At 38.3% G+C, this 25,684-nt stretch overlaps 1 protein-coding gene across 1 annotated transcript in view; it reads right to left on the reverse strand.

Moving 5' to 3' along the window:
* Nucleotides 1-25,684, reverse strand: part of ppp2r3a (protein phosphatase 2, regulatory subunit B'', alpha) — a 79,302-nt gene that overhangs the window by 21,530 nt on the left and 32,088 nt on the right. Inside the window, exon 3 of the mRNA XM_084410884.1 lies at nucleotides 10,324-12,943. Coding sequence (XP_084267010.1) covers nucleotides 10,324-12,453 — 2,130 coding nt within the window. The 5' untranslated portion in view covers nucleotides 12,454-12,943. The remainder of the gene's footprint in view (nucleotides 1-10,323; nucleotides 12,944-25,684) is intronic.

Consider the following 25,684-nt stretch of genomic DNA (forward strand, 5'->3'; position numbering starts at 1 on the left):
TTCAAATCAACAGGTGCAACTGGAAGTATCACAGCCTGTCTTCTAAAACTAATTTACCACTGGAAATAAACAGGAAAGATACACAATTAAAAACAGGCATATGTTTATCATAACCGTAAGGTACATGAGAACTGCTATGAGCCGAGGCCTGCTGCACTTATAGTCCTCACCAGCAGATGGGGGAATGAGCTTATATGTACTGTATCTGTGTGCTAAAGTTAAAGGGTAGTTCAGTCATTTACTCACCCTCGTGTCATTGCAAACCTGTATGACTTTCCTTCATCTTCGAAAACTGAGAAATTCTTTAAATATGGTCTTACAAGTTTGGAAGAACATGAGGGTGAAGTAATTGATGACAATTAAAAAATGTGGGTTAACTAACCCTTTCAAAAAATGACATATTGATTCATATCCATAGGAACATTTCTAAAATTCATAATTTGAACAAATGCACAAAAATTTCACCGGAACATTCATACAGGTTGATACAGAGAACAAATAATGTGACCATAGTTCAACCAAGATATTCCTATATCAGTCAAACCATGTGAATGTCAAGCATAATACCTGGATTGAACACAGAGGCTTTGAAACATGATGTGTCTCTCACCTCATACAGTCATAGTCATTAGTGCCACATTTAAAGCGGTTGTTAGACTTGTTAAAACTATTTTAAGCTATGCCATTTACCACCCAGGAGACACAAGGTCACGAACCCTAGGATTCCGAAATGTCTCATCCGCCCACGCACCCTGTCCATTTATCATTTCACTGTATTTGCCAACTCCTATAAAACAGTTCAGGAACTTTACGCACCTCATTTTATGTGGATAAAAGATTAGAGAGTTCCAACATAAAATGCATTGTCACATCTCTAGACAGGGGATACAGTCTGGTTAGGGCAATTTAGCCTTTGAAGAGTGAGTCTGTGGGGAGATGGAATCTCTGACGAGGATAAAGCTTTCATTGGCCAACACCTCCCAAATTCCATGGACTACACTGGATTACAGGTGGAAAATACAGTCAGGAGTGAGTAACCGCAACAAATGCGGCTTATTGGAAAAACACCTTGTGATGCAAGCCGGCAAACATTTGTCTTTTTCCATTCATGACATGCTGTGTACAAGCTATGTTCATGTTGCGAACTCTTTCTACAACACTAGATGGCAGACTATGATTCTTGAATAAAAATCCATAAACAGTGAACTTAATGCCTGTAGACCATACAGTAAACGACTCAGATTTACATAAAAATAATGTGGTTACTGGAGGCCATGAACACACACACACAAGCACAATTTCCAAAGCTGAGTCAGAGTAAATGAATATTTCACTCACTCTCTTCAGGTCTGGCTAGTCATTATCTGAGGATTAAAAGCATGGGAACATAAGTCCTTGTGTCTGTTGTGGCCACCTCATTGCAAGCACTCTCTGGTCAGATTATCTTGTAGTGCTTACTGAGACCTTACTTCCCATTCCCCTTTTGTCTTGTGCTCTTTTCTTCCCCTCTACTCACTCCCACCAGCAGCACCAGCTGGAAAAATACCCACCAACATCAGAACTCCGTGACATGGATCCCGCTAAAACACTGTGACAAAACACTAATCACAGAGACAAACCACTGCCAAAATCAAAGGCTTTCCTCCAATTCAAACATATTCCTTTTTTGGATAGTCGTCGACGTTTCAGGTGCCGTGATTTGGAGATCTCTAAACTGTAGAAGATCATTTTTTTAATTGTTCTAAAGATACACAGACTAATTTCAAATAAATATAGCTTGTTGTTCACCACCGATTTTATGTATCGCAACAAACTCTGCAAGCATCTAAGTAGGTTAATGTGACCGTCGCTACGACAAGACAAGGTTACATTATGATGAGATGAGAATCCATTAAAACGCTGCTCCCTCTCAGCGAGCTGATAAAATCAGCCATTAACACTGTTCAATGACAACTGCATTTTTTTAATTCAGCATGCCTGTATTCATTGTCTCTTAATAAGTACTTGTGCTGAGCTTCGGGCATTAAAAGTGACATTGCTCTTGATTACTCAAATGCAAGGCACATGAGTAGTCTGGAAGGTTTCGAAACTGCATTATAAATGAGATTTTTGTCTTTCACACAGTTCACGGGATAATGGGTAATCTCTTGGAAAACAACTTCCAGACAGCATGTTAAAGTGAAGAGCATTGCCTGACTACTGGACACCCCCCATGACATTCTGCCAGAACAATAAAGGCATATATGTAACTGTATACAGTGTGTGTGTGTGTGTGTCCGTGTCCGTTTGTGTCCGTGTCCATTTGTGTGTGTGTGTGTGTGTGTGTGTGTGTGTGTGTGTGTGTGTGTGTATGTGTGTGTGTATGTGTGTGTGTGTGTGTGTGTGAGAATCAGAGAGAACTTTATTGCCCAAGTATGTGCACACAAGGAATTTGTTTTTGGTGACAGAAGAAGCTTCCAGTACACAGAGACAACAACAGTACACAGAGAGTAAAATAAAAAATAAAGAATAAAGATGAATAAGACACATATGTATATAATATATAAATAAACAAAAATAGGCATTTGTATGTACAGGTGTGCTATATACAGCAGAGTAGAATAGAATTCACAGGCAATGGAATAAAAGAGGTAGGTTATTGTCAAATAATTATAAGTGGTATTGCACATATTTATCATTGCACATGGGGAGAACATTTAACTGTTCATAAGGCAAATAGCCTGGGGGAATCTGTGTGTGTGTATTTGATCAATTTAATGTGTCCATGCTGAATAAAAGTATTAATTTCTTTCAATAAAAAAATAATAACCCCAAACTTTCTTTTGCATATACATATTTTATAGTTTTGATCACATCCATGAGATAATTAAGTGTAGGCTAGTTTTGCTAAGCATAGATTTGATAATAATAATGCCTCACAAAGATTTTTTGTCGCATTTATAAAAATCTATATTCTGAATTGAACTAGTGTATTTGTCTGAAATATTTCTGAAGAATTTCACAACAATTCACTATCCAATTTCCAGAGGTATTTCAGAGTTCAGTTAGAACTATAAATTACTCTGAAGGTTTAGTTTGGTAGATTCACAGAAAAGCTGTTTAAGTATAAATTCTCTGACAAAAGCAATCTCATTTAAATGAACTCATACATAATTCAACAAACACGAAAGAAACCACTAGTGTCTTGATATTTTTAAACTGATAGTGATGTAAACACTCACAAAACCACACACAGAACTGTGTTCTTCCTGTAAAATATCTTACAAAACTATCACTCTGACAAATAGCTGTAAAAATCACATAAAACTTGGTCATCTCACAAGAAATCTGGTTAAATAATAGTTTGAGAGTATGAATGAGCAACAGTTTCATAGTTGAAAAATAGGGAGCCACTGTTCAGTGCTGATGGTCATGCTACAGGAAGATACACAGAGCTCCTGTTTTTCTTCTGTCAAATCCCCATGCCAGCTTAAGAACTTAAGCAGCCCCCAACACAAATGGAGGCTTAAGTACCATATTAGCAGCTCAGACATCCTAAACCGTGGGAAAAAGTTGACATCACTTGGGGGTCTCTATCAGTGCTAAGACTGATACAAACTGTTATTTTGAGGAGGCTGCTGTCTTGTTGCCATGTATTTGTATGTGTTTTCGTACCAGAGCTATAGCCTCTTCTGTTACTTTTTTGTATTGGAAACTCTTCACAAATAGCAACAGGCAGTGATTCACAGGAGGATGTTGCACATAAAGGAGTTTCTTGGCTCAAACCTCAGCTGTGATTTCATTTCCTCTCAGTGCAGGGCAGCCATGCCGGTGATGTAATTCCCTGCTGACCCTAAGCAAACAATTTGAGCAAATAAGAAGGTGGACACAAAAGGCGTACAGGCACCCTCACTCACTCCGTTTTTTTATTCTGTCCTTGAGGGAGTGAGCAAAAAAACACTGTCACTTGTGATCGAAACTTGAGTGATTCTGACTGTGAAAGACCGAAATGTACTTTGAAAATGTATTTGACTGCCAGGTGTACAAACCTAATTTACAGCTGTACAAAGTGAACTGTGTGAAAAATTCTAATCCTGTCATTATCATTAACATACTCAGCTGTGCCTCACCAAAGTGTTGCTCTATGGTCATTTTAACCTCGTTTCGGAGAGTTCATAGTCTCAGTTATCTGCAGATGTTAGTATGTGTTTGAATGAGGTTGATGATTTAATATGGGTTTTAATGATGCAAAATACTGAGATGGCTACACCAGCAATGTGTTATTTTTAATTACAGTACAGTAAGAAATAGAGTTTTTATGACTGTGTCCTTGGCATGGCTGGAAATAGCATAATATAATGCATAATTAGTATATTCAGAATTACTGTGAAAAGCCAGAACTGTCAAAGACATCTGAACATAACCAGAACCTCACACGATGCTCATAAAGCGAGGTATAAAGTGAGATAATCAATGTGTGTGTGTGTGTGTGTGTTAGATGACAAACTTACAAACTAACAAAGTAGAACACTAAAATGAAAATAAATGACAAAAAGCACAAAATTACTAAAATTTCCCTAAAAAACTGAAAATATAAAAACAAAAGCTAATGTAAAATAGTAATAAATACTACAATAGGATATAAATACATAAATAAATGCATCAGAACAATGTTTCGGTGATGCCTGGATTAACCTTACTCACACACTCTCACACACATTCTAAATGCTAAACTCCAGTAAAACACGAGGGCACTCTGTAGTTTCTCTTCACTTCTCTTCATATAACAGAGGTGTCATGTCGACTCGCTCTCAAATGCGGCCTGGCCAATGGTGACCCAATGTGGTGTGTCTGTGGCTCTAAGCATGACTAGTTGGCCTGAGCCCCTGGAAGAGATCCTTCTGATTTATATTGACTGTAACACTCTTATTGCCAAGCAGGGTGTTCCCTGTCACCATGGAGATTAACAGCACTTCCTGACAGGTGCAGTGAAGGACATATTGCCTTGTCTGCACCATGCGGTCAAACCAACAGGGCAAGGTCTCCAGTCCAACATGGAGAGAGAGCTGTCTCTAGGCTTACAGAAGGAAGGTTTTACATGCAAGCCTCAAATCTGAGGGGTGCATGCACTAAACAGTTGCACCACTTTTTCACATGGAATTTCAGTGCAAAACCCTGCACAAACCATATGCGATTAGGTTAAACTAGGCACTAATTGTGCTGTAATAGCACTGCACCGTGAATATTTCAGTTCATTCATTGTTATTGTCACACAACCATGCCTGACACTGATCATTATTTTGTCTTACTAAAACTAAAACGCTACAAACTAAAAATCAACCATTTCAAATGCAACAAGTGGAAAGCACAACATTATAATGTATAGTATGAAAAAAGTTTAACAGGAAGAAATTCACTTTAATTTTAAGATCAGTATAATATATATATTTTTACCTTAGAGATTAATCTAAATGTAAAAAATAGATACAAAACAATATATAAATCATACTTTTTCTTTTTTTTAAATCACATAATGTTTCCTGATTTGCATAATTCTTAACCCTTGTGCATCCTTAGGGACATTTTTGTCTTTTTCAGTTTTTTTTTAATTTTGTTATCACTTTGCCTGTGTTAATGCTAACTGCACAAAATTTGGCACAGGTGTGTATTTTTATTGGATTTTTACTATTTCACCGCCATTCCAAGTTACACAAAATACTTCCTCTCAGCGCCTTTTGGACAAAAATGTCCCCATTGAAACCCATTAAAACTGCAATTTTGAATCCCAGGGCCATTTAACTATCAAATTATGCAATCTTTGTTAAGAGGCTTTCATTCTGTTGGCAAGGCTTCAAAATATTATTTTTTTACTATTTTTTACCAGATGGTGCCATTTTTTCAGGTTTGGCCTATAAAGCAAATACTCGCTTTATTCCTGTTTTCTGCTTCGGCATATTATAGAGCCATTTGTATAAATTATGCAACGATAATTGTGTGGGTGTGTTGGTATGGATGTCAGAGTGAGCTTGGTATGTGTATGTGTGTGTGTGTGTGTGTGTGTGTGTGTGTGTGTGTGTGTGTGTGTGCATGTGTGTGTTTGTAATATTGAGAGAGAAAAACTCAACTGCAAATCTAAAATCGAATCACTGTGTGCACCAGTGGAGTTTTGCTGACATCCAACGTGGAAAATCTGTTACTGCGCCCAAACAAAATCTAACCAAAAGCCAATTTTTTGAGATATCAACCTCAAATTTGGAACACAACTTATATAGACTTATGGCTTTGATTTTATAGCCGTTTTAGAGTTCAACTTGTTTGATAAAATATATATTTTATATAAAATAATGTTCATAAATCATTTTCATAAACTTAAACCTATATAACTTTTTGGGGGGATTTACTTATTATTATTTTTATACTTCAGCAATAATCTGCCAAGGGTCTTCTTTAAAATAAGGCTAAACTTAAGTCTGTGCTCCCAAGCTTCACATTTTTATGACAGTTTTTTGACACAGACATTTTTGTCCACTATGTACCTACGTGTAACTTTTTTTAAATGATGCACAAGGGTTAAAGGCTTATGGTCACTAAACACAACATAAGTTTGTGCAAATAAATGCTAGTGGCCACGACTCATTTCATAAGCCATTGAAAACTCATTTTAATTATCTTCACAATCGCCTACATGAAGTATTTAGTTCATAGGTTTCACAATGACGCACATGTGAAACCAAGAAAGACAGGGAAGCAGTAAATAAGCAATCTCAAGAGAGAAGTACTAGCCCCAGCATCCGGAGCAACAGATTACCCTGTCAGCTCTGAGACAGAGGCAAGGAGGCCCAAACCCGTTGAGCGTCCACTTTCAGCCTCACCTGTTGTTTGGTCTAGCAATGAGCCATGAGACGGAAAAAGACACACAAACAAAAAGACCACACTCAGGTCCTGTAGCAATGCACAACAGCAACTGTTAGATCTGGAGCTGGTTCCCTAGATGCTGACAGATGACAGATGGGCCACATCTTGATCGATTCAATGCTTTTGTGTTCGTGATGACACATGCATGAACAAAATGAGATGGAACGAGAAAAGCACTGCAGGTGCACCGTGTTAAAAACAAGACCCTAGATTCCCATCGTAAACAGCAAACAGGTATGACACAACTGCTCAGAGGGAGAACGCATGGGTCTAATGTTTCCGCAGCCTTGTTGATCTCCGTGATTGGCAGCTTTGTGTTTAAATGGGGCAGTGGGCAGGGCTCCTGGCGTAGCGCGCTTATTTTTATTGCTCCCTCGGGTGTCAGAGAGGTGATCGGGTTAGCAGAAAGCTATTCCCAAACTTAGCCGTGACCCCCACGGCAACACTGGGTCCGTTTTCCTTCTGGCGACAGCCAGTCTCTTAGCGGAATGAAATAGTAGGCGGGGAGAAAGCTGATTTAGTCTTCCTGACACCTTTGTCTGTGGATGACAAGGAGGAGGAGAAGTGCCCTAGGCAAATCAACACCATTAACAGTGTCTGTGCCAAAACCCCTGCTGCCTGCTCTTGCTATGAACTACCAGCGCTCTCGAAAAAGGACTGTGTGTCCTCCACACCAACTGCATGGCTACAGCATCACAACTCAATCCCAAAATAACATGTGGACCAATGAGAGACAGTTACTGGGGGACGTGCATTTTATGAAAACAACTTTCTAACTAAACATCTCACACTCATATCTTTAAAATGAAGCTAATGTTCAAAGGATGACTTGCATACTTTAACCGTGAACTAATTCAACCTTGTTCGAGATAAAACCTCTAGTATTTGGCGTCTTGGGGAAGCATACATGTGCTAATTTATCTGACATGTCAACAAAACCTAAATAATCAGCCATCAGGGCATTTTTAGGGGTGTGTACGTGTGTGTTCGTGCACAAGTATGCGGCTCATCCAACCTTAAGTGTTCTTAGTTATGCGCTGAGCAAGTACAGAAATAGGATTGGAGGAGGAGCCCCATTATTAAGGGGGTTCCACTCTTGACAGATGTCATGGCAACGTCATAAATAGCAGGCCCGAGATAGAACCTGAGCTGGTATTGGTTTACAAAGCCAGGAAAATAAACAAGAGAGGATTTAACAGTGACAGAAAAGATAAAAAGGGTGGGAGAGAGGTAGAACACAGGACACATAAAGAGCGAGGGTTAAATGTGCTTGGATGACTGACACAGGACATAAACAGCTTGACAACACTTCAGAGAGCTGAGAGTTAGTAAAAATGTGTCATGAAACACTAAAACATATTTCTCGAGACTTGCACTAGATGATGACTTAGTTTTTTAAGGGGGGGGGGGGGGGGTTGAGAGCTGTTGTGCCCATCTATGAAGCTTTCAGACCTTTTTACACATTTCATGTACATATAAACAAGTACGTCCAGTACGTGCCAGAGTCTCACCCAAGAACCCTGGACTAGAGTATAACAAACTGTGCTTTCTTCTCCCCAACATGATGGATGTGCAGATAAAAAAGACTAAAGGTGACAGCCAGCTCCAAAAGACACATGATACTGACCCCACAGTTAACTGCAACAAGCTTTTATGCAACCCGCTTTATTTCTCAGGGGTAAGATGTTAAGGCTATAAGATACTTTTTAACAAAAATCAACCTGGGAAACTACAACGGTTTTAAATGAAAATCATCAAGTAAACTAAAATAAAAGACATAATCAACTGACTAAATTGCATCTATTTGAAATCAAACCAAAAGACCAGTTAGCAGTGACAAATACAGACTTTTAAAATACAAAAATGGTAACTAGGGGTCGACCAATATGTGATTGTCAGGGCCGATGCCAATACCGATTATTACAGATCATGTAGACCGATAACCGATATTTTGAACCATTATATAGCCTATGCCTAGAGTAAAAATGTAAATTAATGTCAAAATATAGAATAACAAGGGGTTTTGACAAATACTTTCTTTAAATGCTTTTAAACATATCTTTAAATCTGAGAACTGTTAATAACAACAACATTAATAATAATAATAATAATAATAACGCAGGATTCATTTCATTTAAATAGTCTTTTTGTGGTTTGAAATTCGATTTGATTTGTACTGACCTGCTTTTTAATGCATCAAAAAGTTGACAAATTCCGTGACTTTCCGCTTTATACAGTAAATTCCGTTTTTATGACTGGATTCTGCGGTTCCGTCCCATGTTTTCTGCATCGCGGAAATCACAGGGCCCTATTATATTGAGGTGTTTTGAAACTTCAGTGTAGTGATTTATTGCAACTTCAGCAGTCTGCTGCTGCCTTAACTTTGAGAGACAACTGATGCGTGATCAGTGAAGCAGCTCCAGTCAGCAAGTGCTTTCGGTGTGAGAGTGTAAAACTTTCAGTGCCTTCAGCTTTCCGCGTTGATTGGCCGGACTCGTGACTCCCAACAAATCAGATGGGCGGGGACATTGGTCTAGTCTACAGAGTGGTGAGTTCCGACAGAGGTGGCTGCGTCAGAGCCAAATATAGCGCGTTTCAAAATTAATGAAATAAATTGAAATAAATTTTATCGGCAAATCGGTTTTGAAAATGGCCGATACCGATAACCATAAAAATGCTTAATATCGGCCAGGCCGATAATCGGCCAGCTGCCCCTTCACTGCTTATATTGCTTATATTGCTTATATTGATGATAAATTTCACTTCCCCTAAAGAAAGCCTTTTCCCAGTTTGTGCACATGCCACAGTATTTTAGAGAGGAAATTTGATTTATGAAGGCTATAATTTTGTGCTTCAGCTAATGGTAAAATGGATTTTCCACCTCCATTATATCTGTAAGCTATACAAAGTTCTGCTCGCTGGTTATATAATAAATACTCCTTGGAGAATCTGAAAGATATTTTCATATCTTCTACAAGACAAAATAACTGAATTTACTCAAATTATCCTGTACAACTATACATGTCATTGGTTCTTAATATTATAATATTATGTTTTGCCTCCTTGAGTATCAGACTGTTTGTAGTAGTTTGTTATATTTATGTATGAGTCTCTGGGTTGCCTTGCATTTGACTTCATCCCCAACGTAGCTCAATGATGTTGAAATCCAGCTTAGCCACTAAGGACAATGGAAAGACTCATGCACACAATCATAAACGGCTGCAAACACCCATTGATGCTCAAACAGGCAACATCAATGGTACATCAAAATTGAAACATTAAAATTTAAGTTATTACTGTTATTTCTTCTAATTGTTAACATTTTGCCACTTTTTTTTTTTTTAAATGGCACACTGCACAAATTCGGCAAGAGCTACAGGTATGTCAACTTACGGAAACCTTACACAGACCTAGTTTAGCTGAACTCACCCTGATGACTTCGGGCGTCTGTTGAATGAGAAGTGTTGAGCCTGTGTCCCTCACAGTAGAAACAGGTGTTTGTATGGCAGCAGGTGCACTTGAGGGTGTTGGTGTAGGTGTAGGTGCAGTCTCAGACGAAGGCACAGGAAGTGGGAGTGGAGCCACCTCTGCTTTAGTGCTGGCCAGCGTGTCCTGGAGAAGACGCATGACCTCTCGTTCCTTAGACTGAGTTCCTCTCCCAGCTCCACTCTCCACCAGCTCCTGAGCAAAGCTCTCAATGCTCTCAAGAATCCTGAGCAGCAGAGCTCCATCATCCTCTTCAGCGGCTTCAACCCCTGGCTCGGGTGGCTTGGCCACAGAGGGTCTAGACAAACACACCACGGGCAGATCTTTAGCCACTGAGTTACCAATTAAATGCTGGGGGGAACCTGTCTGCTGGGCACAGTTTTTAAGTTTAGGGGGCAGTGGAGGCTCCTTTTGCATGTTTTGGGAAAGACACTCCAGGTCCATCAAAAGTTTATCAATGTCATCAGCTCCCCCTTTATTAATGTGTGAGATTGACCTTGAGAATAGTCTGGAATCTGTGCTTTTTGGCAAGTACATCTGGTTGACAGTGGAGTCGTTTTTAGGCTTGAACACAGTTCCGTTTCTGCTAAGCTCATGGAGTTTATCTGAAACACCACCACTAAGCTCAGAGTAGCCAGTGGTTCTTTTGGAGTAAGGTCTGGGCTCTGAAAGACTACAGCTGTGCTTCCCATCCCCTTTAACTGCCCTGTCAGGCATCCTTCCCACATTTGAATCCTCCTCCTCGATATACAGAGTCTCCATGGCATCCTTACAGAGACTTTCGCTACTGCTAGACAAAAGAGAGTTTGTGGAAGAGAATGTGTCCGGTCGGCTGGTTGAAACCGTGTGATGGCAGTTGAAAGGTGTTGAACTGCTACTGGAAGCTGAAGTTAAACTGCCATGTGGGAACCCATTAGTTGATGAAGGTGTACGTGCTGACAAACCAGGGAGGCTCTGAATGGCTTTCACGTTGCATGCAAGATCCCTAGAGCTATCTGGAGGTTCAGGCTGGGAGGGTTTAGTCCGAGGCTTTGTGGGCGGAGGAGACTGAACAACGTCCTCGTATCGCGGAGGTTGCTCATTGCCAAAGATAGGGGAGAAGGGAATTTGTTGCAGCCCGTGTATACTGTTAACTAGTTCGGCAAGCTCACTGTGCTCCTGCCTCACACTTTGCCCCTGTTCCAGCTCAAGAGGAAGCCTCTTCAAATAGTTGGAAAGACGAGCCATCACATTTTTATAAATGACTTCAGGATTCCCAGAGTCATCGCTGCTTCCCCCCATTGACTTTCTTTTGATGCACTGTTTGATGATGTCCGTGCACTTCTTCAGATCTTCAGAGCACTTGAGGAGAATGTCCAGACAGGCTTTAATGTCTTCTCCTGATGCACTGCTGTCAGCCTTGGTCTTCTCAAGTATGCGGGTAATTAGGTTCTCCTCTGTGAGGCTATTCAGGTAGAGCGTGGCTACATTGTTTAGGTTCTGCTCCAGGGATGCGCTGCGACTTAGCTTATGCTCTTCGAGTACAGATTTCTGAAACAGGCCAAATGGAGGACAGTTCTCATCATTGCCTGTGAACTGGCCGTAGATTATGTCTAGATCAGTGGATCTCCTGCTGAAGGAGTCTGGCCGAACCTTACGGCCCTTTCTGAAAGTCACATGACTGGCAGAGTACTTGATCTTCTCAAATGAAAATTCCTTGATTTTCCCGCTGGCCAGGTTAATGGCTTCCCCTGTAATATCCTTGAGGCTTGCTGAGCTTTGGATGGCAGATCCTTTCTTGACTCTGGGGACGACCTGGTGGTAGTCGTCACAGAAGGCCCCAGACACGGTGTTGCTGTTCTCCAATGTTTTAGACTCAAGAATAGTGATGGGCTGGTCAGAACAGTTTCTGGATATGGGGGTATCAAGAACTTCAGCACAAGTGCTGCGGTGAGCCACTGTGCAGTTCAGTCCGTGTTTTAGTGCACCACAGGGTCCATTACAGTAGTGTACAGTGTGTTGGACACGACGGTCTATTACAACGCTGTTGTAACAGTTTATGCTACTGACGACTATGCGATAGGTAGCCGCCATGGTCTCTGTTTATTCATAAATCTTGCTAGCCAACTAAAAACAATAAATGCTATGAAGACACGTTTATATAAAAATGTCAAAGTACATCAATCCTAAAAAGCAAATAAAATGTGCTTTGCTTAGCCTTAACTGCTGCTTGAGCTGATTCCAAGGAAAAAAAGGATTTCCATACCAATCCTTCACCGGTGCCCCATAGTTAAAGGGAAGTTGCACTATAACATTTAGCAGCAAAACTATCCATTCCTTAGCATGGGCCCCAATGGCCTAATGATAGGCCTGTGTGCAGTGCTCCAGATCATCCCCCCTGTGAACAGCCGAAGCCTGTGGGCATGAAAAAGTCCTCTGACTTCCTCTCCAAAGCCACAGCATACAGCCCACCTGGTGACAGCCTTCCGCTGATGTGTTCAGCAGATGTTCAACCCTCTCTCTCTTTCTTTATCTTGCTTTACCGGCCTGAATCAGATGTTTAAGAGTCCAATGTGAAAGCCACCTGTGAGTAAAAAGACAAAAGTGGGTTAGTGGGAGAGAGAAGGCACTTATTTAGATCAATCAAAATACAGAAAGTCTATGAGACCCTAGGTTATGCTACCGCATGTTTGGGCTGACTGCATAAGCTATAAACAACACTGAACTAACAGCCTCTATGCAAGTTGTCTACAACCACATACATGTTGCTCTTCTTCAGAGAACACAAGGGGAATGCTAGAAGGTTGTTTCTGCTTCAGGGTGAAGTATATTATATTTCAGTATATAAATATATAAAATTATATTTACATTTATGGATTTGGCAGATACTTTTATCCAAAGCGACTTACATTCCATTCAAGCTATACATTTTTTTCAATTCATGCATCGAATCAATGAACTTGGCACTGCTAAAGCCATGCTCTACTGATTGATTTGGAAACAGAGTATTTTGTAAGACAAAACAGTAACAACAACAACAAACAGTTAATTGGAAGAATTGTTCTATCACTGAAGAGGTCACAAAAGAAAAAGAATGATGTACAGTTTTGACAGCAAAATTGAGGTAGTATCTTTAATGGTGGTTAAAAGCGATCACTGATCAGATTTAATTGTTCTTAGTTAATCTGTTTAACATATCTCTTATTAGCTTATGAGCATGTTACCCTTTTAACTTCTCTTTGGTACAGCTAAACCACATGAAATTTTGAAAACTACAAAATGCATAAACGAGTCTTTAAGCCAGCAGTAAACCACAAACTATCAAACAAATACGAACCGAAAATAAAATGAAGTGCTGTAATGCCTAATGCTGGTATGCGGTTCTAAAAAATACCTAAGCTTCAGGCATTTTAGGTCTCCTGTGTAATCAAATTTAGTTCTTAAGCCATCTTCAAAGGGGCCACATCACTGGAAGCTGTTAAAGAGCTTGTGATGAAAGTGCACAGACACTCTATTAGCATTCTTTGACAACACACTGCGCTCTGCCTCTCTTCCCTATAAAGTGTGTTTACTCAAGAGAGAGCTGTTCAAATACACAGATTCCATAATTGAACTGTAGTACTTATAGCTTAGGTTTAATACTGAATCACTCCCTAGGAAAGGAACTAACTTTCCCTTATTGCTCTGATGACAGATTTTTGAAAGTCTATTATTGGAGACCCACACTAACCAACAACAATCTTTCTGCCTGAGCAACTAAAATCTTGTAAACTTAACTGTACTAAAGCACTTTTTTTTTACACAAAAATTTAGTTCTCAAAAGTTTTCTCCTTCAGTCCATAGAAAAATGACATCATATGGATTTGGAGTGACATGAATAAATAATCATTTAATGTCTCTATTGCTTACTCTCCCTCTCTTTAATGATAATTATGTCAACAGATGAGTTATTCTGAGGCTGGACTGGAGAATTTTTTTATATATATATATACTTTATAAGCAATACGCTCCTTTATTCTCCAATTCCTTTGAATTTATTTCTCACTCCTTTTGGCCCTTTTGTTTTTCTTCCATTTTTTCTTTCTCTCACAGCAGGCCTCATTAAAGCCTTGTCTTCTCTGTGTCTCAGCAGAGTAACAACAGAGAACGAGTCTCCAGGATGTCCACCACAACCTCACCTCATATAAACTCTGACTATGGCCATGCATGACATTTAAAGCAGTATAATCTGTGTCCACAATATAGCCTCGTAAATGCATTACACTTCTATATTTCCTCACAATATCAGAACAATGGTCTCTGGTTAATGCTTTTCAGCATGGATTCATTACAGATGGGCACTAGAGAGGTGGCACCTGGAAAAACATTCAGAGAGTGAGATTTACAGGGACAACCCACACTGTTTACAATGGACTGGTCCTGCTTGCCCAGCCAGTTACTCAAAAAGCTGTTGTTGGGTGTGAGAAGAGAACATTACAATGACAGTCACTGCCTTTTACAAAAATACAAAGAAGTACAGTGTATGAAATGCATAAACAACAGTCAGCCAGCTTCAGGATGCCAGGATTTACTTCTGGAAGTCATGAAACTTACATGAAACGTACCTGCACAGTTTTCCCTTTTTAGTAACATATACTTATTTTAGAGGAAATTACATTTCCTTGCTGTCACTTATCTGTCAAAATAAGTTAAGAGACACTGGGGTATGAAATACAATAATCAATGGAAATCTCCAACAGTTCACAAAGCTAAATTAATACTTAATACTAATAAAAATAAAATAAATGAATCAGTTCTGAATCGGTGGCTCTCAACCAGGGAGCCTGGGCCCACTGTGAAGGGGGCCTTAAGATTATTTAATTACAAATCAAAATGACAAATTATCAAAATTCTTTAATTACTGTAGTACACTACTGTTAAAATGTTTGAAGTCACTGTGATTTTTGTTTTTATTCAGCAAGGATGCATTAAATTGAGAAAGAAATTTATAATGGTACAAAAGTATATAAATGTAAAAAAATAAATGTTTCTTTTGAACTTTCTAATCATCAAAAAATCCTGAAAACAGATACAGATATATCTCGGTTTCAACACTTCTTTAAGAAGCACAAGTGTTTTCAACATTTCAACAAAATATTTCTTGAGCACAAAATCAGCATATTAGAATGATTCTGATAGATGTGACACTGAAGACTGGAGTAATCATAACCTAATGACTTCTGAAAATTCAGTTTTGTCATCACATGAATAAAATACATTTTAAAATATATTAACATAGAATTTTTTTTATTTTAAATTGTATTAAGATTTCACAATTTTACTGGTAGAATTTTTGAAAGCGTTTAAATTCGCCGCAACATTAATAACATCGCAGCAAGATCTATTGGGAAGCATTCAAATTCGGTGCAGAATTGTGTTATAAACCACACATCAAACGGCGCTGACGTGGAAACCAGGAGAAACATTTGGGGCTTTCGCAAAAGGTAGTTATAGGAACTTAGTTATAGGAATAGCCACGAGGGTGGTTCCCTGAGAGCTGAATGTTCCCCTAGGGCCATTTTCCTGGTTGCATTCACACTGCCAGCAGGTGTGCCATAAACGAAGTTATAGAAGGCGTTTCAGTACACAAATCACCAACATTCACCAAGATTTAATGCAGTAACGCTAACTGCAAACATGGCATTGAGTCAGAAATAGTAGAATTCTTCTTCTTTTTTCTTTTTTTTTACATTATTCATCTCAAGGTTCATTCAGCCTTTTGAGAGTGAAATTCAAGCACTTTTCAAGGGCTTTCATGTGCTTCACACTTTTTCCAGCACTTCAAACCTCAAAATTTTATCCAATTTTCATGTTATTTTTAATGTGATAATTTATAAAACTAAAAGCTCAAAGATAGGAAAACTAACTCTTTGTGGAAAACAAGCACTTTTATTTTTTTTTAAAAGGGTAACACTTTATTTTACAGTGTCCTTGTTACACATGTTACATGTACTTACCATAGTAATAACAGTAAATTATGCATGATTACATGCAACTAACCCTCAACCAAATCCTAATCCTACCCTAACCCTATAGTAAGTACATGTAGTTGCGTAATATTACTAAGAACTTAAATATATAATTACACTGTAACAATGACACCTTAAAATAAAGTATAACCTAAAAAAAGACATTTTACCACTATATCCAGTAGATGAAAACACACAAAAACACAAAATTCCTATTGTAAACTGAGATTCCCCCAGAGATTTATTGACTTTCCATGGCCAAAGCCCAGTACAGACACACTGAAGTTGTTTATCGTAGAGGGTAACACTCTTGAGCTTCAGTGTCCCCAAACAGAGCCTCTCAATAACAGTCTCCTTTCAAAGCGGGCTTTGACGTAGCTGGTTGTCAAGTCGGACTGAACTCAATATGACAGGAAGAGTGTGGACCGTAGCAAAGAGACGGCTTTTTAATGACAATTTAATAGGCTGATAAACACATGATCCTGCTCTCTATAATTTGCCAGCCGTTTCTATTTCCAGGCCGGTGGGGGTTAAAGCAGAAGCCTTCACACCTTCACATCACTCAGTCAGTGCAGACGCCCATACAAACATCTTATATGTCTGATGGGATTCTTCTTACAGCATAGGTCCTCCCTGGTTAGCTGGTATGGGATGGCTAATGTTGTATAAAAATTGAGATGAATGTTCAATGAATGAAGATTATGTTTTAATTGTCAGGCAACAGTCTTTATCTCAGCTTAATGTTGTAATTAGCATGCAGTGATTGTTATGGAGAAAGCAGCGCATGAAACGCAAACACACACTGTTTGGAGAGCAAGACAACATCCACCCACATTTTTGAGACTCGCTCTACTGGCAGGAGCAGGAGGAACGAGGATGCAGCAGCCTCATTATCTTTCTCCTCTCGGTGCTTTAATGGCATGCATTCGTTCCATGTTTAATTACACTGTAGCAGTCACGCTGAGAAGTCGCACCCGTGTCCTGTCACATCTGACAGTGCTTTTCAGTTCAGTGTCAAGACTCTGGGCTATACGATGTTGTCAGCTTTAAAAAATCTGCCTAGAAATAACACCCCCAACATCCTCAAAAAGAAAACAGATTTTCTTGTTATTTTTGCCAGGTAGAGCAATAAATCACGACATGCTGGTCTGCTTTTGTTTGGCCCAATTAAGAGTTGAGGGATGAAGAATCGATATACAGTACAGCTCATTAAGGAATCCCTGAAACCGAAAAAGTTTCCCTTTGGAAGGTAAATTGGGAGTTTGTGTGAGCCCTCCCTTGTTAGTGGTCAGGCTCGGTCTTGTCACTCTGCACAAGCTGCCAAAGGGAGGCCTGCCGTGAGCTTTGTTTGTCTCAGCTTGAGTAATGACTTTCAAAAGCTGTCGCTGCAAGAGAGAACCTGACCCCAGTGACAACAAAACATTAATAAAGGAAGGATTACACGCTCACTGGCTACTAACTCCTTCGCACGGTGACCAGGATGCACATTTAACCCTTCAGAGCCGCAAGGGGGGGGGAAGCGAAAAGGACGTCACAAAAGGAGGGTAAATATACGGCTGGTTTAAAAACCGAAGGTAACAATTCAGTGAAATGTTGCAAAATAGACATGAAATGGTTCATTAATATTCAGAGTGAGAGATTGGGAATGAAAGGGAGTGCAGCATACAATTATTAAAGAAGAGAAACAAAGCCTGAATCAATTTCATTATCACGATGACTATTATACAAATTGCCTGGTTTCCTTTTTTAAACAACCACACACATAAATGTACTGTACAACAAAAAAACAAAACAAACAAAAAAAACAATAAAAAGCAAGCCAAGCTAGAAAGCATATTTATATGGAAGCTTTACTATGATTTAAGTAGGACATCAAATCATACCTGGATCCTAGTTGCTCCTTGAACAACATGCTTATCAATAATTTGATTTTAGGGTTAGTTATTATCAGACATTCTTATTAACCTACCATTTCCCTCTGATTTTAAATGTGTCGTTAAGGTTGACGAATAATGCTCCTGGACCAAAAAAAACGAATTATGAAACAGGGTTATGTGCTATTTAGAATTGAATCGAGAATGTCTTTTAAAATAAAATGTATTTCCTGAATTGAATTAAGGTAGCAAAGAGGATGCAGAATTTGAATGATGCGGAATTACCTTTTTTCAAAACTAGAAGACAATTTTGAATACTGGTTTGAAGACTTGTTTAAATAGACATATATAGAATGATAGAAACACTACCATTCAAAAGTTTGGGGTCAAAATATTTTTTTTATGATTTTGAAAGAAGTCTCTTATGCTTGTTATTTTTCAGTTCTTACAATTAGTCTAAAGAAACCAATACTGACCTAATTCTAGTCCAGTTTTTCCTCCAGAATGTTTTCCAAAGCTCTCTTTGGGAGCATGAATACACCCCAAAAGAGAGACAGAGAGATTATAGATTGTACTCCAAATTTTTGTTGCAGCACGAGGAAACCAGAAGTTAGTAATTAAATCTTAATTAGAGTTTATTGTTTTGAAACCGGAGCAATAAGACGGAACAACGAAGCGAACTATTCACACTCATATGAAGACGTCACACAGCATGAATGCCTTACCGACAAAACACAGCTAATCAGCAAAGGCCCTCTGATACAACAAAGAAGCCTCTGGGAGAAAAAAAAAACACTGCATTGATAATCATGATTCAGCGCAACAGCTGCTGCACTAACAGAAATGACTGTGCATTACTTTCTAATGATTGGAGATCACAAACGACAAAGTAAAGTCAAAGGAGAGGAGATAGAGATATACGTGTCCATTTTGTGCAAACTAAAAAATCCATGATATTTTAAAATTTACAAGTAAAGGGACCCGGATGACCCCGGCCTCACTCTCTACAGCAGATGTATCATATTGCTTGTTCATCTTTTCATTGTATTCCATTCCTCCTCTTTTGCACTTACTCTCTTTCTTCACTCAACCTCCTTGGGCACTCCAACAGAATTTAGAAATGGTGAGCAGAAGCTTTTGACAGGGATCCCAGACAGCATGGGAACAGAGCCACTAACCCAAGCAGACAATTACATTATGCATTTGGTGACTTAATGTGCATTTAAGGCACGCATGGTACTTTACAGCAGAGAGAGGGGAAAAGAACCAAAGCTTCAAACGGAGAGGAGACACATGGGAGAGAGGCACCAAACAAAAAGTGAGTGACAGTACAGTGAATGCAAGACACAATAACAAGAAAAAGGCAGCAGAGGAAAGGGTGCTTTGTAACTTTTACAGGGCCCTATCCAGTCACGACTTGATAAGAAAACCAAGGACAGAACATTTTGTCAACTCCTTGGTTAAAATAATACTTATATTCAGCATAGATGCATTAAATTGATCAAAAGTGACAGCAAAACTTTTACATGTTACAAAAGATCTCCAATTCAAATAAATGCTGTTCTTTTGAACTTTCAATTATTCAAAGAATGTATCAGTTTCCACAAAAATATTAAGCATCACAAATGTTTTCTACATTGGTAAATGTTTCTTGAGCATCAAATCAGCATATTAGAATGATTTCTGAAGGATCATGTGACACTGAAGACTGGAGTAATGATGCTGGAAATTCAGGTTTGCCATCACAGGAATAAATCACATTTTAAAATGTATTATATTAGAAAACAGTTTAAATTGTAATATTTAAAACTATTACTGTTTTTACTGTATTTTTAATCAAATAAATGCAGCCTTAAGGCCCCTGCACACTGAGTCCGAAATTCGTGTCCGAAATTTTCGCACGTTAAAAAATAAATACGACCTCACATTATGTCAAATCACACTTGCCTCCGAAACTTTCGTCCGTCAAAAAAAAATTCGGTTCGGGTTCGATTTTCTGTGTTTTTCGCATCCGTAACAAGCATTTGAATGGTTTTGACAATTCAGAGCCACCGCATCACGAAAGCGAAAAAACGCATGCGATAATTTCGTGTGCAACTCAGTGTGCAAGGGCCTTTAGTGAGCACAAGAGACTTCTTTCAAAAACAATAAAAAAAAATTAATGACCCCCAAATAAATATAGTAGTGTTTCAATCATTCTAAATATCTCTCACACTGCTAATAGCTAATGAATGCAGTCATGGTGTGCATAATTGTTATGCCTGGTTAGGACCCAATGTTAGAGAAATACTCAGAATGCCCTCTGCTACCATGCAGGCATGAGCTAGACAGGTATAGTTTTCATAGTAAAGTCCAGAGCAGAATAATTCAAGTCTGCAGATCAAACATTCTTCACCTCTGAGCCCTGGTGAGCACATTATAAATGTAAAAAGCCTTCAGAGCTTATGAAGTCAAAACTAGTGCTGATATATCTCCACATTTACAACGTGAGTGGACTGTAAATGAAGTCAATCTCTATAGTTCACTCTTACAAAGCTCCATCAGACGCCATCAATAAACTGCATTAGTTGCATGAGCTGTTTTATATCTAGAGATTTTTAACACATGCTAGCTCATTGCAGCATTCTCATTTGGAGCTCTGCAGTACTTGTACACAGTGGCCCCAAAAAGTATTTGAACACTTAAGCCACAGTTGAAACTGTATGAAGCTCATTGCATCATCGCTGCATTGCAAAATATCGAAACCAAGTATAGCATTTATTTTAAGACTGCGCAAGAACACCGTTCAAAAAAACATTTAATAAAAACATCGTTTTTTGTTACATTTTAATCATAAAAACAAATGAAGACCAATTACATATTGTTCAAAATTTAGGGAACTATATTTCCTTTTTTATTAAATAAGTATCTTATGCTCACCAAATCTGTTTTTATTTGACCAATAATACAGCAAAACAGTAATATTGTGACATTTAATTACAATCTAAAATAACCATTTTCTATCTTTATATATTTTACATTTTAATTTATTCCTGTGATGGCAAAGCTGAATTTCCAGCATCATTACTCCAGTCTTCAGCCACATGATCCTTCAGAAATCATTCTAAAATTATGATTTAGTGCTCAAAAAACATTTCTTATTATTATCAATGTTAAAAACAGTTAGTTTAATATTATTGTGGAAACTGGTCAGGATTCTTTGATAAATAAACCTTCAAAAGAACAGCCTTTATTTAATATAGATATCATTTGGGCAGTTGGGGCCTTGTAACCCGAAGGTCGTGGGTTTCGATTCTCTAATTCTCAATTCTCGATTTTTAAAAACCACTGGAGCAAAAATGACTGAGCTAAGCAAGGCACCTCACCCCCATTTTTGCTGCAGTGGTTGTGCAAATCCAATGATATATTGGAAATGTATTTGTCCACGCTCATTTCCTCTAGTTTTTCACATTTAGATTGCCATTGCCATCACCTAACCTAACATTTAAAGCCCAATCTTCAAAAGCACTAATAATTTAATAACAGTTAAAAGTTAAATACTATTAAGTGTTAAACACTGTTAAATCTTTAGCAAATCTCAAAATGAATATCCATTCTTTTATGCTGTGCATTATAATGTATACTGATGCATAAATTAACTTGTAGCTTTTAACATACAGAAATGAATTTGCGTTTGTAAAAAATAAACATTTTAATAATCGAACATAACATGCATTATATTTTCATGTTATGGCCGATTACTACAATTTTGTAAAAATGTTGTCTAACATATTATATTATTGTTTATCATAATTAATTATTGGCTTATTGCATCGGCCAGAATTTTTATACAGGTGCATCCCTACGTCATGCATCTGCTAAAAATCACTTTGGAGGTCAGTTCCTTAAAAGTCAGTGCATAATGACACAAAAAAGTTAGTTTTGAGAAAAGCTCTATGATGGCACATAATTTCCTTCCCTTAAAACACATGTAATGACATTCTTTAGACATTTTAAGTGCGGCTTAAGTGTCCAGATGCAATTTGGGCACACTGTGTATTCACATATGTAATAAACAATTGGATGGGGGTGGAAGAGACGATCCTGACAGAGACTGGCGCCCCGAAGGAAGTAACTCGAGCCTGGCTCCTTCTACCGCAGCGCCTCGCCACTTTGGTGACAGTGTAGTATGGCCATCCAACAGAGATGATAGACAGCCACAGGAGAACAGCATACTGATGACACGGTCAACCAGGATAGACACATCAGTGTCCGGTCCGGGAACGCAGAGCAATGCTGACTAACACTCAGGCTCATACCACGTAGGTGCTTTCTGCCGGTCACCACAACCACACCCCTTACCAAACAGACGATGAGGCACCCTACAGCAGAGGGGTTTGAAGGAAGAGCACTGCTGGTTTTCCCACAGGCTGGAGGGTGAGAAGCAGCGATTGCGGGCAGGTGTTAGTTCTCCAGCTGTCCAGAGACTTTCACAATTTTTCACGGTGACTCAACTCCTGATGAGAAAAAGGGCCACTTCATTGCATGAACAGCGCATGTCATTCTCTACATCCTGCACTTTCCAATTTAATTCTCAAGTTTCAACTTTTAACATTAACTGAGGGATCCTTAAAGGGATAGTTTAAGCAAAAATTACGTTTCTGCCATCATTTACTCACCCTCATGTCATTCCAAATCAATGAGACTTTGGTTGATCTTCGAAACACAAATGAAGATATTTTTAATGACACCTGAGAGGTTTCTGTCCCTCCACTGAATGTCAAGGTAACCGACACTTAAAAGATCCCAAAAGTTCATAAAGGCAACGTAAAACAAATCCATATGTATCAAGCAATCCATGTCTTGTGAATGGATCCGATCACTTTATATGATAAACAGAGTTAATTCAGGCTTTTATTCACATATAAACACACATAGAGTGCATTACATATGGAAAAACAAAGATGAGTAAATGATTTTCATTTTTGAGTGAACTAACCCTTTAAGGACCAATGAATAATTTAGAAATAGATTTTCAAGTTGAATTTTTTTTTTATTCCACATTAGTTATCCTCCATATAGGAAGATGTTGTGGCTGACATCACAATGTATTCTCCCTGTAACTTCTAGAGCGATTTAAAAGAACATTTCAAAAGATGAGATGAACGCTGAAAGGAGACCCATTTCAACATGACAGCTCCTAAAAACCACTATCAGGTACAAACCCTCAGCTGGAGGAAAAACAAGGAATAAAAGAAAAGCCTATTTCCCACTGAATAAAAATCGCGAAACTCTCTGAAACCTCAAGCTTTAGAAAAAGTTCTTCCACATGTGTCATGTGGTTTCACATGGTTAGCAAAAGAGATAAGATTAAGAATCGTGCCTCATAAATATCTGTTTCACAAAACCACTTTCTTTATTACATAAAGGACATGGAGTGTTCATTGATCACATGGAGTGTTCATTGATCTCGATATAAATTAAAGTCTACGGGTGGTCGAGCATTTTCGGTCTCAGCACCACGTCTATGGAATGCTCTACCATCGGGAAATGGAGACTGTTTTAAGAATTCTTTAAAGACACACCTTTTTAGAGCTTCTTATTGTAATTGAATTGTGTTTGTTTTATTGTATTTTATTGTTGTTATTCTCTTTTTGTGTATTGTAGAAAAGCGCATTAGAAATAAAATGTATTATAATATTATTACTATCACAATTATGTACACCGACCAAACCAGAGACCAAACCAGAGATAATACATTATCAATGAGAGTTTCAATTTTCATTCATTCATAAAGGCCAAACCCACTGCATAATGGTATTTTTTATTTAGATTTTTTTCAGAGAATATATTTAATAAGTCCTTAAAAATGTCATCATGTAATTTCCATGTGCAATGTTGTACATTAATCCATTAACCTGTTCAAAAAGAGTCAAGAAAGGCACTAAAATGATAAAATTGTAAAACTAGCAGTAGCCAATGGTCATGAAACAAAACAGGCATCTGCCAGCCTAATTAAAACGATATATTATAAAAACTATTTTTCAGCAGCCTTTAGTCTGAACTATAATATTTTATAGGTTAAGATAAGGTAAAGAAGTTTTCACATGAAGTTGTCTTGGAGAACTTCTCACAGTTAACAGCATGACTACAAATCAGCCAGAGGTCATACAACTGAAAGCTATGTTTTAGAATATAACAGTTCAATGGACTGATCTGCTGAAATCCCAACATCTAATGAATAAACGATGATGCGATTAAACACCTGACAATGAGACTGAGAGCTAATGAGGGAATAGGAGATAACGAGAAACATAACCTCAAAGGTAAACTCTCCATTTTAAAACTAAGGGAATGGCGCAGTACATACACTACTGTTTTTTTTAGTCTCTTATGCTCTTTTGCAAGGTTTAAATTTTTTTTTTAACAGTAATATTGTGAAATAATATTGCAATTAAAAACGAATCTTAAAATGTAACATTTCTGTGATGGTAAAGCTACATTTTCAGCAGCCATGAGTCTTCAGTAACATGATCCATGATCATTCTAATATGCCGATTTGGTGGCGGGCTCAAAAAACATTTCTTATTAACAAACTGTTGTGTTGCTAAATATTTTGTGGATACCGGGATTCTTTGATGAATAGAAAGTTCAAAAGAACTGCATTTATTTTAAATAGAAAACGTTTTTACATTATATAATTGTAGTCACTTTTGATCAAATGAATGTCTCCTTGCTAAATAAAAGTATTAGTTTCTTTAAAAAAAAATCTTCCTGACCCCAAACGTTTGAACAGTAGAAGATATGAAAGTAAACTTTGAGTCCTGACCCTGGTGACAGCCGTGTTTGATTCTCATCTGACGTCTCTATATGGCAGGCACGTCAGCTCAGCAGCAGTCAAGCCAATGCTGGTCGACACTGGTGTGTTTGCACTTGAAAAGGGATTAGATAGAGGTGAGAGAGATAGAGAGAATGAGAGTGTAAACAGAAAAAGGAGAGAGAGGGGAGTGAAAAAATTAAGATGGAAGCAAAGGAGCAAAAGCCTTGGTGCTGTCAGGATGTATTTCGCATCCAATGAAAAGAGGCTTAATATAAGTTTTTGATTACATAACTTTCATATTCCAGACCAACATCCCTCTCTGGGCCGAAAACCCAAATGGTGTACTGATCTTTATTTAACTATTCAAGAGTTTTCTGATTCATCTATGCTGTCTGACAGTCCATTTAACATCATGGTGCAGAGGTGCATTATATGAGGCATGGTTGGAAATAATTGCTCCTGACCAACATTTCTTCTCACTGGCAATCAAGCACTTTTTTGCCCTCAGTCTGAGTCAGACTCTATTTCTTTAATCTAGCTACAAAAAAAAACACAGAAATAGGTTTGTGGAAAGTTTGTGAAAAAGCAGGAGTAGGATGACAGAAGTTAAAAGCCACTTGACCAAGGCCAACTGCTGCAAATGG

The sequence above is a fragment of the Rutilus rutilus genome (assembly GCF_951802725.1).
Source record: "Rutilus rutilus genome assembly, chromosome: 6".
Lineage (NCBI taxonomy): Eukaryota > Metazoa > Chordata > Actinopteri > Cypriniformes > Leuciscidae > Rutilus > Rutilus rutilus.